At 43.6% G+C, this 26,143-nt stretch overlaps 1 protein-coding gene across 3 annotated transcripts in view; it reads right to left on the reverse strand.

The window, feature by feature from the left end:
- MTUS2 (microtubule associated scaffold protein 2) overlaps positions 1-26,143 on the reverse strand; it is a 454,130-nt gene that overhangs the window by 62,810 nt on the left and 365,177 nt on the right. For 2 of the 3 annotated variants that reach the window (XM_030922344.1, XM_030922345.1), the window contains exon 7: positions 7,293-7,359. In XM_030922344.1, the coding sequence (XP_030778204.1) occupies positions 7,293-7,359 (67 nt within the window). Of the gene's footprint in view, positions 1-7,292; positions 7,360-18,950; positions 19,253-26,143 lie in introns of those variants that run through there. The other variant, XM_010367090.2, reaches the window with a different exon arrangement.

A 26,143-nucleotide genomic window follows, 5' to 3' on the forward strand; every position in this document is an offset into this window, starting at 1 on the left:
GGACTGAGATTAAAGAGAACGAAGTTTTTCCTTTGGTGCTTCTGGCACATGTCCCAGCTTTAGCCAAGATCTTTGAAACAAGCCTGTAGACTGAGCTCTAAAATGCAATGGATAGGGTACTGTCACTCTGGTCTGGACTAGCCCTAAACTCCTGACTTCCCTGTCTGCTCCACACAAGGTGCTCAGAACCTCGCTAAATGAGTGAATCATTCTCCATGACTGTAGGACCGACCTGGTCTGGATATGGTATAAAATATATTTGGTTCTTCTCCCCAGTTTCTGGCACAAGTCTCTAAAATGCTTGGAGTTTTTCGAGTGGCAGGATTACCTTTTGTGACTCATAATGATCCCCTTTCAGTCACACCTGAGTTTATGCTAATGGTGACTTAGGGTAGGGTCCCTACTTGACTTTAGGATGGGGCTGGTCACCAGAAGGAACAAGTCATTAGAGGATTGGAACTTTCAGTCCCACCCACCGACCTCCAGGGAGAGGAAGGGAGGCTGGGGATAGAATTATATAAACTTTTTTTTTTTTTTTTTTTGAGACAGAGTCTTGCTCTGTCGCCCAGGCTGGAGTGCAGTGGCACAATCACAGCTCACTGCAACATCTGCCTCCCAGGTTCAAGCAATTCTCCTGCCTCAGCCTCCTGAGTAGCTGGGATTACAGGTGCCTGCCACCACGCCTGGCTAATTTTTTTTCTGTATTTTTAGTAGAGACGGGGTCTACTGGCCTGAAACTCCTGGTCTCAAGTGATCCACCTGCCTTAGCCAAAATTATATAAACTCTTGAACATGATTCAACGGGCTTTGGGGTTGGTGAGTATACCAAGGTACAGGGAAGATGGTGCACCCAGAGGGCATGGAAAGTCCCCACCTCTCTCCCTGCCATATACCCTGCTCTATGAATCTTTCTAGTGAATTATCAAATCTAAGGCGGCAGTTGTGGGAACCTCTGAGTTTATAGCAGATTGGACAGAACCTTGGGTGGCTGCTGAGACTTAGGACTGGTTTCTGAGGTGGACACGGTCTTGTGGGACTGAGCTCTCAACCTGGGGGTCTATACTAACACTGGGTCCTTGGTGTCAGAACTGAATGGAATCACTGGACACTCAGCTGATGAGGAAGAATTGGCCATCAGTATGGAGAAACCTTCCATGCCCTGGGCATGAGAAAACAGCACTCACTAGGGCATGTTCTCAAGGTTTACTTGTAAATCAATTGCCAGGAAATTCCTACTTAAAGACTACTGGAGATTCTCTTCTAGTGCGTGAGGACACACATCAAGTCTCTGGTAGAGGGCACTATGCCAACTACGGACCTTCTAGAAGATTCAGTCGTGATACCACCAGAGATGTCACAAATGGGAAGGTATAAAAGGGCAGTGTCTACAAGTGTGCCGGGGATTGCTTTCCACGCCTCGCTCCCCAAAGTCCATCTAACCAGGAGGGTAGCTGACTTGAGAAGACTGAGTCCCCCAGGCAGACGGGCAAAGGCGAAGGAAGGAGGCGGGAGTGAAGGAAAGCGATATCCTTTGCCATGTCTCAGGAGCCAGGCCAGCCTCGGTATAATCTCCAAACAGGTGAAATTTGTCTTTCGCATCTTCCTTTTCTGCACCTTTCCCCACCCACCTGTGCTGCTCTTCCTTGGCCTGCCTTGCTGCCCAGGGCCCCCCATGATGGGATCCTGCCCTCCCAGGCCTATCCCAAATGATGTACTCCGTGCCTCAACCCTGTCCCTGGCCCAAATCAAACCACCTGTCCTTCAGTGTAGTTCATTGAATCTCCAACTTCACTGTACTTAATAAGCACCTGGGGCCTTTAAAAAAAATGGCCTCGGCCTCCTCTTCAAATGTTTTGATTCTGTTGCCTAGGGCATCACTGCAGGTGATTCTAACATGCATCAGGCCTGTGAACACAGACAAAGCTGATTCTGACCAGACGCTAAAACTTTTTTTTTTTTTTTTTTGAGACAGAGTTTTGCTCTTGTCACCCAGGCTGGAGTGCAATGGCGCAATCTCGGCTTACTGCCACCTCTGCCTTCTGGGTTCAGGTGATTCTCCTGCCTCAGCCTCCTCAGTAGCTGGGATTACTGGCACCTGCCACCACACCTGGCTAATTTTTTTTTTTTTTTTTTTGAGTAGAGATGGAGGTTTGACCATGTTGGCCAGGCTGGTCTCGAACTCCTGACCTCAGGTGATCCACCTGCTTCAGCCTCCCAAAGTGCTAGGATTACAGGTGTGAGTCACTGTGCTCAGTCCAGATGCTAAAGCTTTTGATTGCATTTATTCACCTCAAAAGTTTGGACAATGGATGGGTACTTATTAGTGGAATTGGTGGAATTTAGGGCAGCAGTTTAATGGATATGAAACAGTTTAAGCAGCAATTTTTAGATTTGGGATACAGGACAGCCCTGTTCTGGAATCTGCAATAAATACACCTAACTATTCTGACTTTCTGCACCTTTCTCCCTTCTTCCTTGTCTGAATTCAGAGCCTTAGAAATTCCATCTCCCCCATGTCCCCCCACATCCCTCCACCTCCAGTTCCCATTAGACTCAGCTGACAAGAGCCTTAACTTAGGACAGGGCTGGTGCTAAGGTGAAGGGACTGGCCATACTACTCTCTCTGGGCCACCCGTAAGCCAGGTGTGCATGCTCAATGCTCTTCTCCCAAAAAGAGAATACATTGCACGTCAAGACGCCAGAGCTTATGCGCTTTATGGTTGACGGTTGATCCCCACATTCCCCTCCGTCTTTGTTCTCTCACCAATGCAATCTCAGCTGTGAACTGGGTGCTTGCTGCTGAAGTGTGTGCCGGGGATGAAAGCTGGGCTGAAGGAACCAGGCAGTGGTGCTGCCAAGGCCTTCCGCCCTCCCTCCAGTAGCTTTTTCATCTGGCAGATAATTCTGGTTCTATTCTTAGCACTTAGGCAGAAATCAGATAAGACTTAAACCCAAAACCCAACGCAATCCTTGTGTAGTGCCTGCTGCATTTAGAAGCTTCGGGAAAGCACAGAGAGAAACAGCCTTGCACTTGGCACACCCGGCACCCAACCCAACTGCATCAGGGGACACAGGGCCCTCAGAGCCAAAGCTTGCCCACGGGGAGTGCAGAAGTCTCTCCAGGGAGAAATTCACCCTGGGGTGGAAATTTCCATCTTTTGTCTTTGGGTTCAAGGTGCTACACACCGGATAGTTAGGAGAGTCACTCTGACAGAGTGCTTCATCAGCACTATCTTCTTTAACTGACTTTCCATTTTATGAAGGGGAACTTGTGGGACACAGAGGTCTACCAGCTCGTCCCACGTGAACCTGAAGCCCATGCTCAGAACTGCCAAGCCTTGGAACCCCCTAGAAACTCGTCTATTTCATAGAGAAGCACACTCAGGGACTGGCTTCTAGCATTTCAGGGCTACAAGACTTGACAGTCCTCATATAATTCAATGCTTTTCTATCATTCCCTTAACTGAGACCAATATATCTTGCTAAGAGAGGAGGAAAGGCGGCAGGAGCTATACATTACAGGGGGTAACACTGCACACTTTTCTAGCTGAACCATAACTTATCAGCATCTTTCTGTTCCTGAGTCTCTGAAGACTCAACCTTCCTCATGCTCAAGTCTCTCAGCCACTGAGGGCAGGGAAGTGTCCCCAGGCCTGTGGTTTGCAAACTGTGTGCTGAGGCACCCTGGGCCACTGTGGCAAATCACAGTGCACTGCAGGGTTTCTTCTATTAATATTCCCAAGGGAAATACACCAATGCTGCCTCCCTGGGGGACACCATGCGTACTCCTGGTTTGGGGGGTTCAGAGTTTTGCCATTAGCTCAACATTAGCTCACACTTCATCCCCTTTGATATCATATCTTTGCAAAGCTGAGGTTTTGGCTGCTGCTGTGATAAAAAGTATGCAGTGAAAATCAGTGTGAAACAAGATACAAGGATAGCCTTATCCAATCCGATGCCAAGGTCTGAGAAGTTGTGTGGGGCCCAATCACAAGCAAGTCATTGTGGTTCCTTAAGAATAAAACAACAAAGGGCTAATATCCAGAATCTACAAAGAACTCAAACAAATACACAAGAAAAAAACAACCCCATCAACAAGTGGGCAAAGGATATGAACAGACATTTCTCAAAAGAAGACATTCATACAGCCAACAGACACATGAAAAAATGCTCATCATCACTGGCCATCAGAGAAATGCAAATCAAAACCACAATGAGATACCATCTCACACCAGTTAGAACGGCAATCATTAAAAAATCAGGAAACAACAGGTGTTGGAGAGGATGTGGAGAAATAGGAACACTTTTACACTGTTGGTGGGATTGTAAACTAGTTCAACCATTATGGAAAACAGTATGGCAATTCCTCAAGGATCTAGAACTAGATGTACCATATGACCCAGCCATCCCACTATTGGGTATATGCCCAAAGGATTATAAATTATTCTACTACAAAGACACATGCACACGTATGTTTATTGCGGCACTATTCACAATAGCAAAGACTTGGAATCAACCCAAATGTCCATCTGTGACAGACTGGATTAAGAAAATGTGGCACATATACACCATGGAATACTATGCAGCCATAAAAAAGGATGAGTTTGTGTCCTTTGTAGGGACATGGATGCAGCTGGAAACCATCATTCTTAGCAAACTATCACAAGAAGAGAAAACCAAACACCGCATGTTCTCACTCATAGGTGGGAACTGAACAATGAGATCACTTGGACTCAGGAAGGGGAACATCACACACTGGGGCCTATTATGGGGAGGGGGGAGGGGAGAGGGATTGCACTGGGGAATTATACATGATATAAATGATGAATTGATGGGTGCTGATGAGTTGATGGGTGCAGCACACCAACATGGCACAAGTATACATATGTAACAAACCTGCACGTTATGCACATGTACCCTAGAACTTGAAGTATAATAAAAATAAAATAAAATAAAATAAAAGAATAAAACAAAAATATATTGTTTTCTTTACATTTATGTTCAGTTTTTCAAATGGCCACAAAGTTGTTAGGACATACACACTTAAGTGGCTTAGACCTAACTCCTTAATAAATAGAGCTGCGAGGTATTTATTTGGCCTTGAGACTGTGAAAAAAAAGGTTACTGAGACACTGTGGTCACTGTGAATTGAGAATTCTGGAACCTCTACCCTAGGCCTCTGAGCTGTCCTACAGTGTCATCAGGGGCCATCTCCAAGAGTCTCTACCTCTACAAGGTGGAAGGCAGATTCCAGTAGGGGACAAGGCAAGATCTCCTGGCTGTCTCCACCTCCACATCCCCTGGGAACTGACCTGAAGGCCAGCAGAGGTGAAACCTACTCTTTGGCAGCTTCACTGAGGAGCAGAGGCCTCAGGGTCACCTCCAACTGAGGGCAGGTCCTAAAGCGGATGGGTGCAGAGGGGGGTCTGCAGTTCATCAGGTGAGGAAGGAGGAACTCCTTTTTGATAAAGCTGTTTCCATCAGTGGGGAAGGAGGCAGAAGTCCTTCTAAAGGAACCATGGGAGTCATCGAGGAGGACGGCTCTCGCATGCGCGCATGTGTGTGTGTGTGCATGTGTGTACAATGTGTGCATGCACAGGAGGGCAGCCAATCACATGGGACCCATGGCTCCATGGGTGAACGGTGGTGAGGCCTTCCTTAGAGAAGAACGGAAACAGCCCCTGGCATCGGGCAGGGTCACCAGTGAGTGTACCAGGAGTTTCCCTTCAGGAAAAAGTAGGGGCCACTCTCAACACTGGTCTTTGAGGCCAGATGTGAGCATCTGGATCATGAGGGGTGGCCACACTGGTGAAGAAACTCAGACGGGGGCACAGAGCCTTCACCCACGGTGGCCTTGGCAATGAGGTCATCACCGGAGCTGTCCCTGTGAATGCTGCTTGGGGTGATACCCAACAAACAGAAATTAGGCTCAATCTCCACGAAAACAACACAATGGCAAAAAGGAAGGATGAGACTTTTCCAGCAGGAGTCTGCGGGGCATGGGGCCCCTTTCACCCCTCCCGCTCCTCCTTCCAGCCAGGTCAGACACGGCCCTCATGGACCTCAGCTTCCCAGGGCTCCTCACACCCTGCCTTTCCTAGCTGACTCTGTCGGAAGAAGCTTATATCTGGCGTCAAGCCCTGGGCTTCTCCTGGCAGGGGAGAAGGGGTGTCCGGGTGTAGCAGTAGTCGGGTCCTGCTGCTCTGGATCACACACCAGCGAGGCTGGGAAGGGGCCTGTTATTTGTTGTTTTCCCACAAGCACCTGCTGTCCTTAGAGAGGAGAAGAGACCACTGCAGACCTACTTTAACGTTAAAAGAAGTCACAGAACTCACAGGGGAGAAAAAGGAAACATTTTAACAAAAGGAGAGAGGAATACAAAGGGTTGGGGAAGGTTATGCTTGGATCTCACTATTCTGTCCACTGTACACCTGAGGGCCTGTCGTCCCCGGGGAAGTCCAGCCTTCTGCCTATCTGCATGGCTGGCTACGTGCCAAGGACACCTGAGATTGCTCCAATCCCCTCACGGAGGAAGCCACACCTGCACACGGTGGCCTGTTCCCAGGACCACACTAGATGTAGGAGAAGTGCTCACTGATAAAGACAGTAGTGGGCAATGGGAACAGACCATGCGTATTTCAGCTTTGCTGACTGATTCCTGGGGAAAGAGAATAACAGATGGTCAAGAGGGAAAATGGGATCAAGCAATGAGAACATGGCAAATATCTGGTCCTGTCCTTGACCTACAGTGAAAGCCACATCCCCAGGGTTTGGGGAACATTTTATTTGTAAGGTCTCTATGGTCCAGACTGAACCAAACCATTTCATCAGCCAAAGATTAGAAATTTCAACATGAACTCTCATATTTTTAATCCAACCAGATTTGTGTTTTTGACCTTGTTCTAGACCACAGAGTATTTCACAGCGGGGTAGACAGTGGCAGGAAGCCATGGAACATCTGCGTCTTACAGACAGCACCTCATTTTATCAGAGGGGACCCAGATGGATCAATGCAGACTGGTGTATGAGCTGCCGTCTGCAAATAGCAGAGTCAAGGACTGATGAGTTCCACTGTGAACTGTTAGGAAGCTGTCTTTATAACAGCAGAGACGTGAAAATTATGGTTCCCTGCTAAGGCCGCAGCAGCCCACCACTGCGCTGGGCAAGACACTTCATTCATCTAGGCAGGTTTGCACTGGCTTATTACAGGAGGCGTCATTGCTTTTGTTACACATTCATAGGAATCAGGAAAAGACATTCTTTATGCTCCTCATTTGCAATGCCCTACTTACCAACTTCATCCCTGATGTTTGCAAGTTCGATTGACAGCTCTTTTTCTTTCACAAGGGCACTTTCACTCTGAAAAAACAAAACGGATACCGAGAGTCCCCTAGTTTTATGCTAGATAAGCACTTTCACATGATTAATTAATGAATCGTATTAAGCAAATATTTATAAGTCTAGTCCTTAAGGAGATAATTTTCACATTATATAAGCATATAAAAACTTACAAAGTCAAGTCTGACTCATTCATTTGTATCCCATTCAAATGGCAAAGCTTGCATTATAATATTAATAACACCCGTGGTTGTGCTTTTGTCTGGATTATGCTCTTGTATATCATCCTGCAATAATTCTTTGCATATTTATGTCCCATGCATTAATCTATTGCCATATATTATTATACAGTGTTTATTATTATCACTACTGTGAGATTTCCAACCATTACAAAAGTCTGTGCCATATTTCTCTGAGGGCCAAATGCTTGTTTTACCAACTGTTTTTTACACTTACCCTTTTGTCCATACATGATTAGCTACTTAATCAATAATAAAGCTCAGGACAGAAGGCTTAGCATGAAACACTTCTCTTTGTAATATGACCAACAACATTTAAGGTTTCCAAGTTTTCTGTTCCACTGTCAGCATCAATAGATGAAAAAAGAGGAAATCTCAAGTTTGAAATACCATTTAGTGCAAAAAATGCCACGTATAACTAAATGACTGCTAAGCTGTTTTCAAATCAAAGTAGGGAAGTAGTTGAAGATATGCTGAATTTGTAATCTGCGTTATTGAGTCACCGTAAACAGCATATTATGATTTTATTACTCACAATTACCAGAAAAGATGTGCTACATGAATTCTCTTCAAGTCTGAGATACCAAAAATACAGGCCTTCAAAGAAAGTCTCTGTCATTCTGTGGCAGAGACTCTCAAAGCAAACTGATTTCCAGAGAGGGAATTTTGAGTAAAATGTGGACCAAATACCTAGTGTGAATATCATCGGGGCCTTGAGAATATTCTTTCTTCCTTAATAACCGTTGCCTTTGGTTTCAGCGCCTCTGAAGGATGTGTGCGGACTGTGACCAGACCGTTCTCACAATACTGTTTCCGGTGTGCTGTTTTTTTTTTTTTTTTTTTTTTTTTTTTGAGACGGAGTCTCGCTCTATCGCCCAGGCTGGAGTGCAGTGGCCGGATCTCAGCTCACTGCAAGCTCCGCCCCCCGGGTTTACGCCATTCTCCGGCCTCAGCCTCCCGAGTAGCTGGGACTACAGGCGCCCGCCACCTCGCCCGGCTCGTTTTTTGTATTTTTTTTTTTTAGTAGAGACGGGGTTTCACCGTGTTAGCCAGGATGGTCTCGATCTCCTGACCTCGTGATCCGCCCGTCTCGGCCTCCCAAAGTGCTGGGATTACAGGCTTGAGCCACCGCGCCCGGCCCGGTGTGCTGTTTTGAGACGCGGGTAACAAGTGTGCTGCTTTGGGTTGGTGGGAGGGTCTCAGGTTATCCAGAGGGCATTTGCTAAGCTGTGTCATAATATTCATCATGTCAAAAATAAAACCCTATTTTCATAATACACTGAGAGCTATTTTCATCACAGGAGTCAAAAATTATTAGCTAACGGTTTCCTTAAGAAAATGCAGCAATAGATCTGTCCCTGAGGGAAATGGGCCCTGCTATAGTCTGAAGGTATGTGTTCCCCTCAATCCCCCTAAAATTCATGTTGAAATCCTCACCTCCAAGCTGATGATATTAGGAGGTGGGGCTTCCGGGAAGTGATCAGGTCATGAGGGTGGAGCCCTCATGAATAAAATTAGAGGGATCCCAGGGAGCTGCCTTGCCCCTTCCTCCATGTAAGGATACAGCCAGAAGGTACTAATGTTTACGGGAAAGTGGCCAGCACCAGACACTGAATCTGTTGGAGCCTAGATCTTGGGCTTCCCAGCCTCCAGAATTGTAAGAAATAAATTTCTGTTATTTATAAACCACCTGGTTTATGATATTTTGTTATAGCATCCCAAAGAGACTAAGACAGACCCAACGGACACCTCCCATCTCATTTTTGAAGTTCTCTCCTTCCATCCCAGTCCATAGCATCCTTGTTTTCCCTGAATTTCAAAGCTAACAGTTACATCTGAGAGCATGTATTTTCTTGCCTAATCCTACTCTGTATCTCAATATTCCTACTCTAACGCCACACCCACGGTGCAGGGTTGTCATGAGGATTAAATTAATGTATGTGATGTAGTTAGTGTCCAGCACTTAGCAAGCTCATACAAGTGTAAGTTGTTATTATATTTCTGTTTCCTTGTATTTCATTTGCAACTGGATAACATCCTATATATAATAGGTGCTTTTCCATATTAATTATCTAAATGCATTTAGAATTTCCATATCAGTCGTATCCTCTTTTTTTTTTTTTCTGAGACAAGATCTCGCTCTGTCACCTAGCCTGGAATGCATGGCTCACTGCAACCTCCACCTCCCAGGCTCAAGGTATCCTCACACCTCAGCCTCCCAAGTAGCAGGGACTACAGGTGCATGCCATCACGCCTAGCTAATTTTTTGTATTTTTAGTAGAGACGAGGTTTCACCATGTTGCTCAGGCTGGTTGCAAACTCCTGGGCTTAAGCAATCTGCCCAGTCTGTAGCTGCCACAGTACTGGGATTACAGGTGTGAGCCACCGTGCCTGGCCTTATGCTCTGTTTTTGTAAGCACCTTCCTGGCCTGCCTTGATTTTGCTTAATTTTTGATGTGATTCAGAGATTGGAGAAGCCAGAACAGGGAACATGTTCTAATCAGACAGATCACAGGGATTATATGCTCATTCTAACAGCAGCATAATATGGCCAGATGACAATCAATGTGTTCCTGTAGGTTAAGCAAATTTGGTATTTTGGAGAGCGCTAATTTCGATATTGACCCTGAAATAATCTTAAACTAGTGGAAAAACTAACTTGCTTTTACTGTCAAGGATAATTTTGAATACTCACATTCTCTAATTCCTAAACACAGCCAGATAATTGAAATAGTATGCTTATCAGTCCAGAAATAGCATTACACAGCGTTCACTCTCGGAGCAATGAGAGTTGCAAAGACTTAGACCGGGCCAGGCAGTGAACAATCAGAACATAACAAAAACAACAAATGAGCTCTAATTTCTAACTCAAAGCCAACATTTCCCTCAGCTCCCTGTCATGCCCCAGGGATCTCTCACATCATAACAGACCAGTCCACACTCCCAGCCACAGAAGAATCAGGCCTGTGGGGAAGGAGTGGCCAGAAGGCCCTATGAGAGGGACAGGCCTCTTAGGTGTGGTGCTGACTATGAGGGAGACTGCTGATGAAGACCCTCAGACTTGAATCACTTTGCTGAAAAGCTAATGCTGATACTTTGTGGCCAGGCCTTCCCCATCCATCTGTTGCTTTAAGAGAAACACAAATAAGATTGATGGAAACCAAGTGAGAACTGGGAAAAAAAAAAAAAAAAAAAAAAAAAAAGGCAAGTAAAGAAAGGAAGGAAGGGAAGAGATAGGCAAGGAAGTGGAAAGGAAATAGAAGTGAGATTAGAGACCTTGTACCATCTCCATTTGGGGAAGCAGAGGGTATTAAAACAGATCACGAAGACCCAGTAAAAATGACCTCGTCCATCCTTTTGCAAGTTCAGGCTCTAAAACCAGCCAGTTCCAAACTATGGCTTACCGAGGAAGAGTTGGCTGCCAAACATAAGCAACAAACCTGATGACTAAAATGTCAAGGAAAAGAACTTAACTCTGGCAAGTTCTGGCTAAGTATTATTTACTAATTACTACAGGTGATTCATGCTGTCCAGCACCGAACACTCTCTGTAGTCCAGGCACAATGTTAGGTAAGCCCTTTAAGTCATTTACTCCTGGAGACACTGTCCAGAGCATCCCAGGTTTTATTTCCCTTTATGGAGGAGGAAACTGGGGCTCTATGGTGAAGTGGCTGGCCCCTGCACAACCCACCAGGAAATGGCAAAGGCAAGAGTGTCCACCCAAAATCCACACTCTTCATCAAACATGAGCACACCAAGATTTCCCCTCCTAGCCATACTTAGATAGAAGCAACAAGATCCGAATTGCCCTGAGCCTCGGCTTGGATCTGAGCACTTATTACCAAGAAGCTTTTCATGTCTGACTGGGAGAGAGGCAGGGTCCGCTCCTGACTACTCTGTCTCAACGGAACAATGCCCTGGCTGCATTCACATCCCACTCCACAGCCTGAACTGCCTGTCTCTGTCCTGGATGTGGATTCGTGAGTTGCATATTTGTCTGTTTACAGCGTCTGGACCCATTTCACCATAGCCTACTTGGGCTATAACTTCTGAGAGAGTTTAGTTTTCCCCACCAGCTTCTAGAAGGATGCTGTCTCATGACCTCTGAATATGTTGCTGCTGAAGATGCCGGCACAGCTCAGCTCTGGCTCGCTAAGGCCAGCCTGTGCAGTTTGGCGACAGCCCTTCTTCCCTAAGTGCTTGTTTCTGGAAGGATATCAACCCCTCTAATTTAGGAATTCTCTGCATAAAGTAAGTGACTTTTTGCTTTCTGCAAGCCGAACCAGAATGACGTAGTGCTACCCTGCAATGAAATGAGTCAATAGCTGTGACTGCAGGAACACTGTTCCTTAGGCAAGAGTGAACTTAAAGGAATCTTCCATTCACTGTTCTTTGCCTCAAAAAGTTATTCCTCCATCCATCATGGTTCAAAAGAATCCAGTGTGATCCTGCAAGGCCCATAGGTTCTGTTGAACACCCAGGACTCCCTTGGAAAGGATCTCAAGTCTCTAATCCCCTCTGTTGCCCAAACTATGCCTGGTCTGGGTGATGACACCGTGGGTTGACTGAAATATGAGCAAGGCCTTCTCTGAGGGCCCAGGGTTAGATCAGTGCCTCTCTAAACAGGGGATGAGTGGAAAATTCCCAACGAGTGCCAAGTACATGGGCTCCTGTTTTCACTCAAGAGGGCTAAAAATAGAACTCAGCGTTAATCATCCAAACTGTCCTGGTGATATAGTCCAGAAATTGCAAAGCCTAACAAGGCCATCCCTCTAAAATTTCTGTTTATTCTATGACAGGCTTAACTGGAAGTTGATACTTGAAGAACATTTATCTAAGCCCCAAACTAGCAGCTGTGTCTTCTTAGCTACCTCTTTTATTTGGTCATGTACCGCTCTCCTTTGCACGCTGAGTTCTCCATTCATTCTGGCATGGTCTATCTCTTTATTCATAGATGAAATGCAAGACAAGCTACTCCCATGAAACATCCAACTCACTCCCTGTACGTCTTGCCCTAAACATACCCCTGCAAATCTGCTACAGTGAAGCCTCCACTTCTTTTTAGACATGGCTCCCAATCTAAGACTTTTCACAAACTCGCGAGGATACTGCCTTTCACTTTTCCTTGCTAGAGCAGCCTTGCAGAGCAGACAACCCACTAATCATCCCATTAACCTCAAGCAATCAGATGTGTGGCCAAAGCCCAGGCCAGCCTGCCATACTCTGTTATTTTAACATGTGTGCTCAACGGGCATTATCTCTTCCGATGGTTGATGCTACCCCGTGAAGCTGGTGGTAATGGGAAGTGAAAACGCCTGTCCTTGTTAGCATCATCTGTGTGATTCTATGCTTGCGTATCAGCCACCTGTGCCACTCCTCAAATGACAAACCAACAGAACAGCTATTTACTACTAAAACTGAATGCTGGGTAAATCTGAGGTACTTTCACCCCAATTCATCCAGAAATAGGAAATGTACACCAAATAACACATACTCACTGAGTGCCTACTATGTGCCTGGCAGACATTTCAGCTCTCAAGAAGCTTGACTTCCAGAGAGTCAGTAAATGGATGAACAATTACAGAACACTGTGGTCTAACCCAGCAGGGCAAGGCTGTGTTGGAGATTTAAACTGAGAGCAGCAGGATATGCAGAGAGCACCCCAGGCAAAACAGCATCTGGGACTTTTTGGGAACTTCTGTCAGCCCATCAGACAGGCCCCTTTTCCCTCTAACATTCTGCCTCTGGTCTATGAAATTCCTGGCAGGAACTCTTGGTTGGCTACAGGCGTACTGAGGACAATTTCATAAAACTCACTGCAGATTTTCATCAGCTCCTTGTTACCCACCTGATTTTTTTTTTTTTTTTTTGAGACGGAGTCTCACTCTGTCGCCCAGGCTGGAGTGCAGTGGCACGATCTTGGCTCACTGCAACCTCCGCCTCCCAGGTTCATGCCATTTCCTGCCTCAGCCTCCCGAGCAGCTGGGACTACAGGCGCCCGCCACCTCGCCCGGTTAGTTTTTTTGTATTTTTTAGTACAGACAGGGTTTCACTGTGTTAGCCAGGATGGTCTCGATCTCCTGACCTCGTGATCCGTCCGTCTCAGCCTCCCAAAGTGCTGGGATTACAGGCTTGAGCCACCGTGCCCGGCTCTTGATTTTTTTTTTAAAAAGAAAATACATATATATGTTAATTTAAAAATATATATGTAAGCCCAAAGACTCCCAGCTAATCTTTGTTATATTTTTAGCCTGCTCTGAAATCCGTGCGGATCAGGAAAATCCAACCCTGGGAGCTGGGCCATTTTTTTCCCCAAGCTAAACAATCAAACCACAACAGGAAATTAAATAAGAGATCTATAGAATTCTGGTATTTGAGGAAACATCCAGATCTTTTAAAATTGTGAATTAAAAAAATTCAAATGTGACATGCCTGCACACTAAATTGCAAAAAGGTTAAAGCTTTTTTCATGCTTCTCAGAAACATTATTGCTTTTGACCCAGGGCTCCGTGAGTTTAAATTAGGGTTTAAAATCAACATGGTAGAACTTCGTCTTCAAAGGAAAACATTCTCTTTTGTATTTCAAAATGAACCAGCTGCAAGGTTACAGCAACAAAACACAAGTATCTGACTTGTTTTCATACCACCTTTTGTGGCTATCGCACTCACTTTCAATACAATATTATGAAGATTGGCCAGATCCATAACATATAATAGCGCTGTGGAAAAATCCCATGGGAGGTGGACTGACCTTTTGGTTTTCATTTCAGTTATTATAGCTTTAAGGCAGCACTGATACTATGCCTTGAGTTAATCAATAAGTATTATTTCTTTCACATATAATTAACACTAGGGTCTCTGTGTTTTTGTATAATGATCTGCTTTTCTGCTGTGAAGTGAAATTTCATATAGGCTTGTCAGAAACAAAGTATCCTTCCCATTTAATACTCTTCAATACATTTCAGTGCTTAGTTGTATGAAAAACAAGCAGAGTCATACCATATATTAGAAAAAATCAAAATGACTACAAATGCATAATTTCAGCCTTTGCCTTTGTGCATGTGGGGAAGAGACACTGGGTAAAAAGACATCTAGCTCTCCCAAGAGGCTGTAGTTAATAAGGGAATAACACACCATACCTGGATTACTAATGAACAATGGGAAAGGACAGAGATTAATGGGGCCAAGGAGAAGAAATGCTGATCCAAAGAAGTCATGCTGGGAAATTCTGGTCCCAGAGTAAGTGCAGCAGAAAGGAGAATTAGCCAGTTGCCTGCATTTTAACCCATTTGTGTATCACTTAAGAAGTTTCTTGACCTTTCTGGATTCTATCTTCCTCTAATAACCCTCCCAAATGTATTACTGTCAGAGCACCTGCGCATACCTGGGAGGAACAGTGAGGTGCCTCTCCCCACTCCCACCCCTGCCAAGAATTTAGAGACAAGGTAAGTAAGACAAGCCTCTGAGATTAGAATCAACACATAAAAGGCTAGGGTAGAGATATGCAAATGAACCCCTAAAGGGACAGGACCATACCTAAACCAGCAAGTCTTGCTGTTGGACTGAATCTGTAACACGATGTGAGGAATAACAGGTCCATTACAAGAGGAGTTGGACAGTGAAGGGAGCTTAGGAAAGGGAATCACCAGGGCCAGGAACATTTCAGGGGAGCAGGGATATGGGAGATGAACCTAGTAGGCTCTGAGGCCACTGGATTCTTATAGAACAACTCTCTGGCTCAGATTCCATTCTCATCAAGGTTTCTTATGAGCTAGACTTTTGACTCTAAAAAGAAATAATACGTTTATCAGGCTTGTTATTGTTTGCTTGCCAGTTATATTTCATATGGTTAAAAAGGACGCTTGTATTCCAGTTTATACGTCTAGTTTATTCCTCTTAATAACTCAAGAATTCTAACAACCATCAGTTCAGGAAGGCTATGGATAAGGAGTTTCTGTGCACACAGAGCTCCTGGCTTCCTCCTGGACCAGGTTGAGTCCGTAGGTGAATGGGCCCTTTGGGATCCAGCTGGGTCATACCATTCCTTTCAAATACCTGTAGACGAGTCTTTCCACAGACTGCATCTCTGCTCAAAAGCCCAAGATAGATCCCTACTTTTTATTTAGCTCAAGTTTAAAAACCCGAGTCTTTGGCCAGGCATGGTGGCTCACACCTATTATCCCAACATTTTGGGTGGCCAAGGTGGGTGGATCGCTTGAGCCCAAAAGTTTGAGACTAGCTTGGGCAATATAGCAAGACCCCAGCTCTGCCAAAAAAAAAAAAAAAAAAATAGCTGAGCGTGGTGGTGCACGCCTGTGGTCCCAGCTACTTGGGAAGCTGAGGTGGGAAGACTGTTTGAGTCTGGGAGTTCAAGTTTACAGTGAACCATGATCACACCACTGCACTCCAGACTGGGTGACAGAGGGAGACCCTGTCTCAAATAAAACAAAAAACAAATCAACCAACAAAAAACCTGGGTCTGGCTTTCAGGCTGGAAATTTCCCCACACTCCCTATGCACCACATCTCCCACTGTGTTCACCATGAGATTGCCCCTCTCATGTTTCATAAAATGAGGCTAAAAGACCTTTCCTTGCGTGCTCCTCGCTTGGAATACATTCTTTCTCTTTAGTTTAATAAAATTCTACCCCATTCTTCAAAGTGTAATTCATGTTCCACTTTTTCCAAGAAACCTTGTCTATGGTTCTAGACTGACTTCTCCTTTCACTTAATTCCAGAAACAGGTATGGTCAGTACCACATAATTTTCACTTAATTATACTCCAGTCTTGTGCTAATGTTTAATTGTTCTGTGTGTGTTACTGTTGCCTACCCACTTGTAAGTTCTCTGCAAAAGGTAGAAATACAACCAAACCACTTATCGGTAAGCTACATAAGGGCTGGCCATGCCTTTTAAGAATTATTTGATGGTCCCAATAGTAACTAGGCACAGAGTAAACCAGTAATAAATACTTCCAATGGATAGGTCTTTATAAGTTGGCAATACATAAGCACAAACAACTTTTAAATGATTTGTTCATTTAACAGTTTTTTCATTATATACTCTAGGCAAGATTCCAGTTTCTCCTAATAAATTAATGCTAAATAAGCATCCTCATATTCATAGTTTTTAGTTGATATTCAGTTTTTAGTCAGATCTCTGAAACTGATTACTTTGAAAGTATCTTTAATTGTCCCGCCATGTTTTTCAGAACAGCTTTAGCTGCACTATGATCAAACTGTTAAATTGTTTTGATTTCTCAAAATGAAGTTTGCTCTTTTAATCTATATGAAGTTCTGAGGAAATGGTTATTGTTTTAAGGTTTATTAAGCTAGGTTAAGGTAATCAGAAACAACTCTGTCAACAATTTTACCAGGCCTCTTTTAAACTGTATCAACCTCACTGGGGTTGTTAGAGTTGACTAACAGATTGAAGAACTTTGTTGTGGGATTTGGGAATTCTGATTCCCAGAGTTTGAAGTTGGAATGGAATCCTGTCATGCTCCTGGTGCACAATACCTGGCCCAATAGGTAACTATCAATTAAGTAAATGATTTTGGCATACTGCCTGTGAAGTTATTCTGCAAAGTAGGCAACTACATAAAACAATGTGTTTTTTAATTTAAAAAGAAAGTCCTCAATTCATTAAAAGAGCACCTATGAAAACATAAGCATAAAACTTCAAATGGGAATACTATTCTGAAATACAGCAAAGAAAAGACAAGAAATGTAGGTGTGAACACAATGAAAAAGCTGGTAAAGGCAGTGTAAGTTTTAAAGTTTTCATCAGTAAAAAATAATTTGTATTGAACTGGAAGTTTCAAAACTAAAACACTGGAAAATTACTCAAACATACTGCTAGAGAGATGAAATAACATTAAATTATCTTCCAAAATCTCTGAATTCAAGAATGACATAGGGATAATCATTTTCAAGAACTTGATTTAAACAAAATAGGGAAACAGATTTCCTTTGAAACATATTTTCTCAAATCAAAAGGCCTCCATATTGCAGCCTCTATTTCTAAAACTTTTGTATTAGGATTTAGAAATATGAAATTTATAATACTGTTTTACATGTAGCAAATCTTTCCCTTTTATTATAACTACCGTTGTAAGGCTTCAATACTCTTTTGTGACCACTTCGCAAAAGGCTTAATCACTTCAATGTTAGATGTGCAGACAACTGAGCGCAAATGCTTTATAGTTCTTTTTGTTATAAGCACATAAACATGTATATAATATTTTAGCTCATACTCATGGTAGCAAAGCCAAATCCACTGAGGTGGTTATTTCTATTGCAGCAAAACTAGTAAGTGACTTTTAAGGTATCAGTTTTATTTTCCTACGTGGTAAGTAACCCTACTTTAGGTCAAAGTTCATAAGCAGACTGGTAACTAAGATGCTTCCAAGTGACCACTTTTTGATGAGCGTGTATATTAAGCCATATATTTTCCTTCTCCTGGTCACATACTACATCTCAAGCTATCTAGATAGCTGATGCCCACATGGGTAGGAAGAAGGCAATTTCAACAATTCAATTGTGAAATCCCATTTCATGCATCTTGGAGAAATCTAAATATGCATGACAATAAAATATCTCACAGAGACAAGAGTTCTTGCCAACAGATTTCTAGTAATGAAATTAAAAGCATATCCTAATCCCTCTGCTAGCTCACAAGAGTAGGCAAATGTCAAAAGCAAAGAAAGGCTTTGTGTTGGAATTGCTATATAATTCTCATGCATACTCTATTTTCAGTTTCCTGGCTGTGAATTTTTCTCCAGTGAAGACTTGAACACATCCTCAGCCTCTCTGGCTTTTTAAGTTTTCACCTCTATGTTTATTCATCTCTCTGTGATGCAAAGTAGTACAGAGAGAACAACTATACTGTGTGCTTTCTTCTCTGATGTGAAGAACATAAATTACAAGAATGAGTGCTGTTTTGAAAAAAGAGTGGTAAACTTTCAAAGTTAGCACTTGGCGAAGAAAAACACGCCTAACTAATCTGAATTCCCCAGCGGAACGTCTTAGGTTTCACAGGTACATTAAAATGCATTAAGAATATTCCGAAGATCTCTTGGCAGTTTTGATTTCAAGATGTTGGAGCAGAATCCTACTATTTCAGGAAAATGCAACAGTTACATTTGAGACTGCAGGAATACAGAATTATGTAAGGCACTGCAGAGTATGTGAGACCAAATGTTTCTGTGAACACCACTCACAATTCAGCATATTGGAACGAGTAAAGAGAGCCTCCTGTTCACCAACAAAGCGCACACGCATGCTAGGGGGACAGGCACAGAGGTGGCTGGCTCACGGCTTTCTCTCTGCCCTTGCAAAGGAGGAGGGGGAAGAAGAGAGGGAAGGCAAAGTACCGTCTTGTCCAGGCACTGAAGGCAGTTATAAGGCTTGCAGCAGCAATGGCCCATCCCGGCAGGCTGGCAGGCAAGGGGACCTCCTTCATTCAACGTGTCAGCGGGCAACTCCTAAGCCGAGGTACTGGCACACACGAAAGGGGTGCGCCGCTGGGAGCTGTCACAACTTTCATGTGGTCCCCTCGGCTACCTTATTTCTCCTAAACTTCAGGAATCCAGGAGGCACAGGAATGAGAGGAGGAGGAGGAGAGCAGGGCGGCAGCGATCAGATCTTGCTGCTGCGGGAGGGAGGGCAGGCGGGAGCCAGGAAGGGAGGGGACAGGCAGGAGGGAGGGTCACTTTGCCACTGGAATCCTCAGGGTGAGGCAAATCAATAGTCGCATAACCACCGGGCATGTACCAATACCGGCTCCCTAAAAGGACAGCCCGCTCTCCGCCGGGTGCGCGGCCGCTCCCAGCCCTCCCCTGGCGGGGATGCGCCTCCGCACCGCGCAGACACGCCTGGAGAGGACGCAGGAAGCACAAAAGGCGAGCTTGGGCTTCAGGGCACTGCCTGGGGACTCCCGAAAGGGCTGCCAGCGCTTGGCTCTGCTGCAATCCTAGCTCCTAGTTTTCTGGGAAGTAAAAATATTTATAAACGTGATGTATATGGCCTCTCCTCCCATGAAACTCTTCTCAGAACATTTGTTGCTAATGGGAACCCCCAATTTCTCATTTTCTAATTTGCATGCCATGAACAAATTTTTTTTGCCTTATTTGATGAAATCTTCATATTTAAAATATAACTGTGAAGTCGCTTGCCTAGGCTGACATACACACACCATTCAACCGGCTTGAGTAATTAAAATTGGGGTTTGGGGCAGGTATTTCTCCTAGGCAAACTGGCATAAAAGCCTTAAAGAACTTGATCTTTCTAGTTTTTCACACAGTTAAAAATCAGAAAGGGAAAGCATCAGGGAGCAAAAGTTTGTTTTTTTTCCTCAAAAAAGACTTGGTATTTAAAAATATATTTATGTAATCCTGAAAGTAAAAGAAGCAAATATTTACATGATTGATTTTATATGCCCTGATACCCTTCAGAGGAGAAATCTTGAAATTTCTCATGTTTAGAAATATACAATTACATTTTTGCCCACTAAATTGCCTAAGGCTGTAAACAGACAATAGTTGTTAAAACCAGATGATTTTACAAACTTAACTGAGATTTTCCAAGCAGATTTTAATTAAGTAGTATAGGCTTGGAGAAAGGCAAATACTTAGTGATCAAATAGGAAAAGACTGGAATGTTTGCCTTAGACTTGAAAGAATTAATGGAAACCTTTCTTTCAAGGTAGCAGGTAAATTAGCATAATCCTTCAGGAAGGCGATTTGGCTGTACCTATCAAAATATTAAATGTACACACGCCTTGACCCAACATTTGCACGTCTATGCTATAATAATACATACATATACAAGCATGTATGCATAAGGATCTTCAATTCGGCATCGTTGGTAATAGCATAAAAATGGGTAATATTTTAGATTTTCAATGCCTTTCTATTATATGGAAAGATGATATACATTGTTGACTGAGAAAGCAAACTTTTATAAAAAACAAAGCAAACATACACATGTGTATATGCTTGGAGTAAAGCTTTGGAAAGATTCACACATTCATGTAACAGCAGCCAACCCTTGAGGAATGGGAACCAGGAGGAAGTGAATGTCCACTTTTTACCCTCTCATGAGCATGTTTTTTTTTTGAGACGGAGTCTCGCTCTGTCGCCCAGGCTGGAGTGCAGTGGCGCGATCTCGGCTCACTGCAAGCTCCGCCTCCTGGGTTTACGCCATTCTCCTGCCTCAGCCTCCTGAGTAGCTGGGACTACAGGCGCCCGCCACCTCGCCCGCTAGTTTTTTTTTTTTTGTATTTTTTAGTAGAGATGGGGGTTTCAATGTGTAGACCAGGATGGTCTCGATCTCCTGACCTCGTGATCCACCCGTCTCGGCCTCCCAAAGTGCTGGGATTACAGGCTTGAGCCACCGCGCCCGGCCGCATGTTTTATTTTTACCGTTTTAAAACAAAGTGTGCCAGGGAAAAGGCAGGAACCCCCATCTGGGCTCTGTGATGTTGTGAGGTCCAGAGCTGCCTCCTGCTCACTCAGGCTAATGCTCCTTGGCAATGAGCTTGGGCAGACCTCTCAGAGGGAAAGAAGCTCACAGTACCTTGAGCTCGAACCTGTGCTGAAAGCTGTTCCTAGGGCTTTTGAAATCGGTGAGAAAAACTTTATGTTGCAAAAAGTGGTGGCTTAGTATACCTCGACGCTCACAGCAGCATTATTCACAATAGCCAAAAGGTGGAAGCAACCAGAATGTCTACCAACAGATGAATGGCTAAACTTAATGTGGTGTATGCATGCAGTGGAACGTTAGCCTTAAAAAGGAAGGAAATTCTGACAGGTGCCACATAACATGCCTAACTAATCTGACAGGTGCTACAAAACATGCCTAACTAATCTAAATTCCTCTTAGGATGAATGAAACTTGAGGATATCATGTTAAGTGAAATAAGCCAGTCACAAAAGTACAAATACTATATGATTCCACTTATATGAAGTACCTAGAGTGGTCGAGTTCACAGAGACAGAAAGTGGAATGGTGGTTGCCAGGGGCTGGGGGCAGGAAGAAGTAGGGAATTGTTGAATGAATACAGAGTTTTAGTCTTAGAAGATGAAGAGCTCTGGATTCACACTACAATGTGAATATACAGACTGTTCCACACTTATGATGGTTCCATTTATGACTTCCACTTTACAATGGCGTGACACATTCAGAAGACTCCTTGACTTACAATGGAGCTATAGCAGGATAAATCCCTGTAAATTGAAAATACCGTTAAGTTGAAAGTGCACTGTCATAACCTTATTGTAAGCTGAGGATCATGTGTACTTAACGATAAACTGTACATGTGTACAACGATAACAGTTAAGATGGGGAATTTTTTGTTATATTTTATCACAGCTTTTTTTTTTTTTTTTTTTTTTTTTTTGAGTCTGAGTCTCGCTCTGTCACCCAGGCTGGAGGGCAGTGGCCGGATCTCAGCTCACTGCAAGCTCCGCCTCCCGGGTTCATGCCATTCTCCTGCCTCAGCCTCCCGAGTAGCTGGGACTACAGGCACCCGCCACCACTCCCGGCTAATTTTTTGTAGTTCTAGTAGAGACAGGGTTTCACGGTGTTAGCCAGGATGGTCTTGATCTCCTGACCTCATGATTTGCCCACCTCGGCCTCCCAAAGTGCTGGGATTACAGGCGTGAGCCACCGTGCACAGTTTTTCTAAAAGAGAAGTGGTAGCTTGCATTTACCTGGAGGCAACAGCTCCTGAGCTGCAGGTATGGATTAAATCAAGACAGAGCAAAGCCCTATTGTGGACAGAGCCAGGCGGGGTGGGAAGACTGCAAAGCTAAGCACCCTACATTGATTTAAAGAATGTTTTCTTTCAGCTCAGTTGTCTTCCTGAAGATAGTTCCTCTTAGGAAACAGTTTTATTCTAAATTAGAGTTTAGAGTGCACCATACTAGAAAATTACTTCGTATTCTTAGGAGATGTATGAGAGCTCTTGCTAACCAGTTGCTCCCAGGAAATTAGTGTGAGACTGGAGGATCTACACAGAGGCGATTTTCAGCTTCTCTTCTTGGGCACAGAGGGCACTGAAGGGCACGGCACTTCCGCAGTCCAGTCCTTCCTACATTGTTGAAATCGCACATGTACTATGATCTCAGTGCACACGACCCAGATTTTGAGAAATGTATTTATGTTCTAGAATTGTGCCTTGTTTAGTTTACATGTTACAAAAGTTTCAAACATATTGAAAAATAGAGCTAAATACCAAAGGTCTTCACATCCCTATTTCCACGTTCAACAGTCATCAAAGGTGTGAGCACACTTGTTTCATCTATAATTTTTTGTTTTTATTTTTTTACTTTTTCTTCATATACCCATCACCCCAATTCAGCAATTACCAAGACTGTTACCTAATTCTCACTTGTGCCTTGTCTTTCTTTTTTCTTTGTTAAAGTATTTCTTTCTTTCTTCTTTTTTTCTGTTTTTTTATTTGTTTTTTTATTGAGACAGAGTCTCACTCTGTCACCCAAGCTGGAGTGCAGTGGTGCGATCTCAGCTCAATGCAAACTCCGCCTCCCAGGTTCAAGCAATTCTACTGTTTCAGCCTGCCAAGTAGCTGGGATTACAGGTGCGGACCATCACGCCCAGCTAATTTTTGTACTTTAGTAGAGATGGGGTTTCACTTTGTTGGCCAGGCTAGTCTCAAACTCCTGGCCTCAAGTGATTTGCCCACCTTGGCCTCCCAAAGTGCTGGGATTACAGGTGTGAGCCGCTGCTGCACCCGGTCTGTTATAATATTTCTATGGTAAAGTATTTCTAAGCAAAACCCTACATGCTTTAGTATGCATTGCTAAAAATTATGAACATTTTCTTACATAACCACAATGCCATTAAAACAATAAAAGTGACAATAATTCCTTGGTATCCAATACCCAGTTCATAAAAAAAAATTTGCTGGTTTCTTAAAAAAAAAATTTTTTTTTCTGGTTTCTTTGTTTGAATCAGGATTCAAACTAGGTCCACGTATTACATCAGGTTTTAAGTATCTTCGGTCTCCTATGAACAGCAATCTCCACCCCTCCTCTCCTTTCACTGCCATGCCACTGACTTGCTCAGAAACTGGGTCAGCCACCCTGTCGAATGTCCTACGTGCTGGATCTGCCTCTTTGTTTCTTTGTAATGTCACTTCACCTGTTCCTGCATCCCTTTAAGCGAAATTTAGCTCTCAAATCTGGGTTAGATTCAAGTTCAGTTTTGGGGATAACATCTCAGAGGTGATGCTGTAGGCTTCATGTTGCATTCCGTCGGGAAGCACACCATGTCTGGGTGTTCCAATTTTAGTGAGCTAGAGTGGATCAGGATGTGATAGCCTCATCTCCAATGTAAAGTTTTCCATCAACCTTTTATATAATGGATTCATTTGTTAATAATTATTACCTGAATCAATTATTTCACTGGGGACTGCAACATAGTGTTCTGGTTATTTTTGTCTTTTTGCATTTATCAGATGGAATTTTTATATAAAAAAAATTTTTTCTTCAACTGGGGTGACTTTCTTTGATATACATTTTTAAACTGATACATATTTATACATATTTATGGGGTACATGTTATATTTTCACACATGCATACAATATGTAATAATCAAATCAGGGTAATTAGGACATCCATCACTGCAAACATTTATCATTTCCTTGTGTTAGGAACATTCCAAATCTTATCTTCTAGCTATTTTGAAATATACAATAAATTATTGTTAGCCGGGCATGGTGGCTCACACCTATGATCCCAGCACTTATGGGGGCCCAGGTGGGCAGATCACTTTGAGGTCAGGAGTTTGAGACCAGCCTAGCCAACATGGCGAAACCCCATCTCTACTAAAAAAAAAAAACCAAAACACCAAAAAACAAAAATTAGCTGGGCATGTGGCAGGCACCTGTAATCCCAGCTATTCAGGAGGCTGAGGCAGGAGAATCCCTTGAACCCGGGAGCCAGAGGTTGCAGTGAGCCGAGATTGTGTCACTGCATTCTAGCCTGGGTGACAAAAGCGAGACTCCGTCTCAAAAGAAAAAAAAAATACTGTTAATTATAGTCACCCTACTGTGCTATCGAACACTAGAACTTATTCTAACTAACTATATGTTTGTACAACTAGGGCAATTTTAATTTCCTGCAACACAGTTTGTACAGGAAGGATAGGATAAATGCGTAATTATTACCTTTTAAGTGCCAATTTCCTGAATAAAGACTTGGTGTGGAAACGGTACCCAATGAGGTTGTTGTTGAGATGGTCGTTTCCTCTCACCTTTTAGAAACATTATTATCAATTATAAACTCATTTTTGTATTTTGACATACACAATATGTTTTAGTCCACTGCACTGATTACCGGTTTTAGATGCTCAGTGTATCCCTCTTTGGCCTGCAGCCCTTCTTTTTGGCCCCTCTGTCCTTTTAGCACAACTCACTTGTCTACCTTCCTTGCTTCCTGACCCAAGATATCCTAGGCTCATCTTGTGTACTTCCTCCTCCAGTTGTGGAGTCATCTATCCTTGCTAAGAGCCCTAGTTCCGTCTAGCTGGGAATGACAATGAGGTACCACAAGCAATGGGCGCTGTTTCTTGTCTTTTGAGAGCCACATGAAGGGAGCGAGATTTCCTTTGAAGGAAGTGAGGCTTCCCACAGACAAAATGTCCTTTGAAGAAGTCACTGAAGAAGTCAGCACGGGGCCTTGGGCTGGGGTGAGAAGGAAGTCACTTCTTCTCTTGGAGCTTTCAGAGGCTGGGGCCTAAATTCCAGGTAAAGGAAAAATGCTCAGAGAAATTCATTTTGAGGGAGATAAACTGGTCCTGATAATATGGCGGCCAGCTACAGGCCAGATAGGGAGGTCCCCTCTGAATAAAAATTCTCCAGGGACTCACCCAAAGGCTTGGATACCTGAAAAAAGAATAAACTTAAAGGCAAATACAATGAAGGTTTAGACTGTTGTAATTTGTCATAAAGAGAAACCACGGGCTGGACGCAGTGACTCACGCCTGTAATCCCAGCACTTTGGGAGGCCAAGGCAGGTATCACCTGAGGTCAGGAGTTCAAGACCAGCCTGGCCAACATGGTGAAACCCTGTCTTTACTAAAAATTGTAATCCCAGTTACCCAGGAGGCTGAGGCCGGAGAATCGCTTGAATCCAGGAGGCAGAGGTTGCAGTGAGCTGAGATCATGCCACTGCACTCCAGCCCAGGCAACAGAGCGAGACACTGTCTCAAAAAAAAAAAAAAAAAAAAAAAGAAAAGAAAAGAAAAGAAAAGAAACCATGACCTCACAGGCTCATGAAATTTGGGACATTTTGGCTCCCAATATTTAAAAAAGTTTGAGGTGATTTTTACTCCTGGCATATTTTCTTGCATTGATGTAGCAACAAACATTTAGAAAAGTCATAGGAAAGCCTAATGGTGGGTCTCCTTGGAAAAAACTTTATGAACACTGTGTTTTGGAGCAATAACTAATGATAAGCATTACCTGATTGACAACAGATGCCTGGCCCCGTGCTTACGGCTTGAGCACTGTATCTCACCTAACTCTCACAAAACTGTGAGATA

This window comes from Rhinopithecus roxellana, chromosome 18 (assembly GCF_007565055.1).
Source record: "Rhinopithecus roxellana isolate Shanxi Qingling chromosome 18, ASM756505v1, whole genome shotgun sequence".
Classification (NCBI taxonomy): domain Eukaryota; kingdom Metazoa; phylum Chordata; class Mammalia; order Primates; family Cercopithecidae; genus Rhinopithecus; species Rhinopithecus roxellana.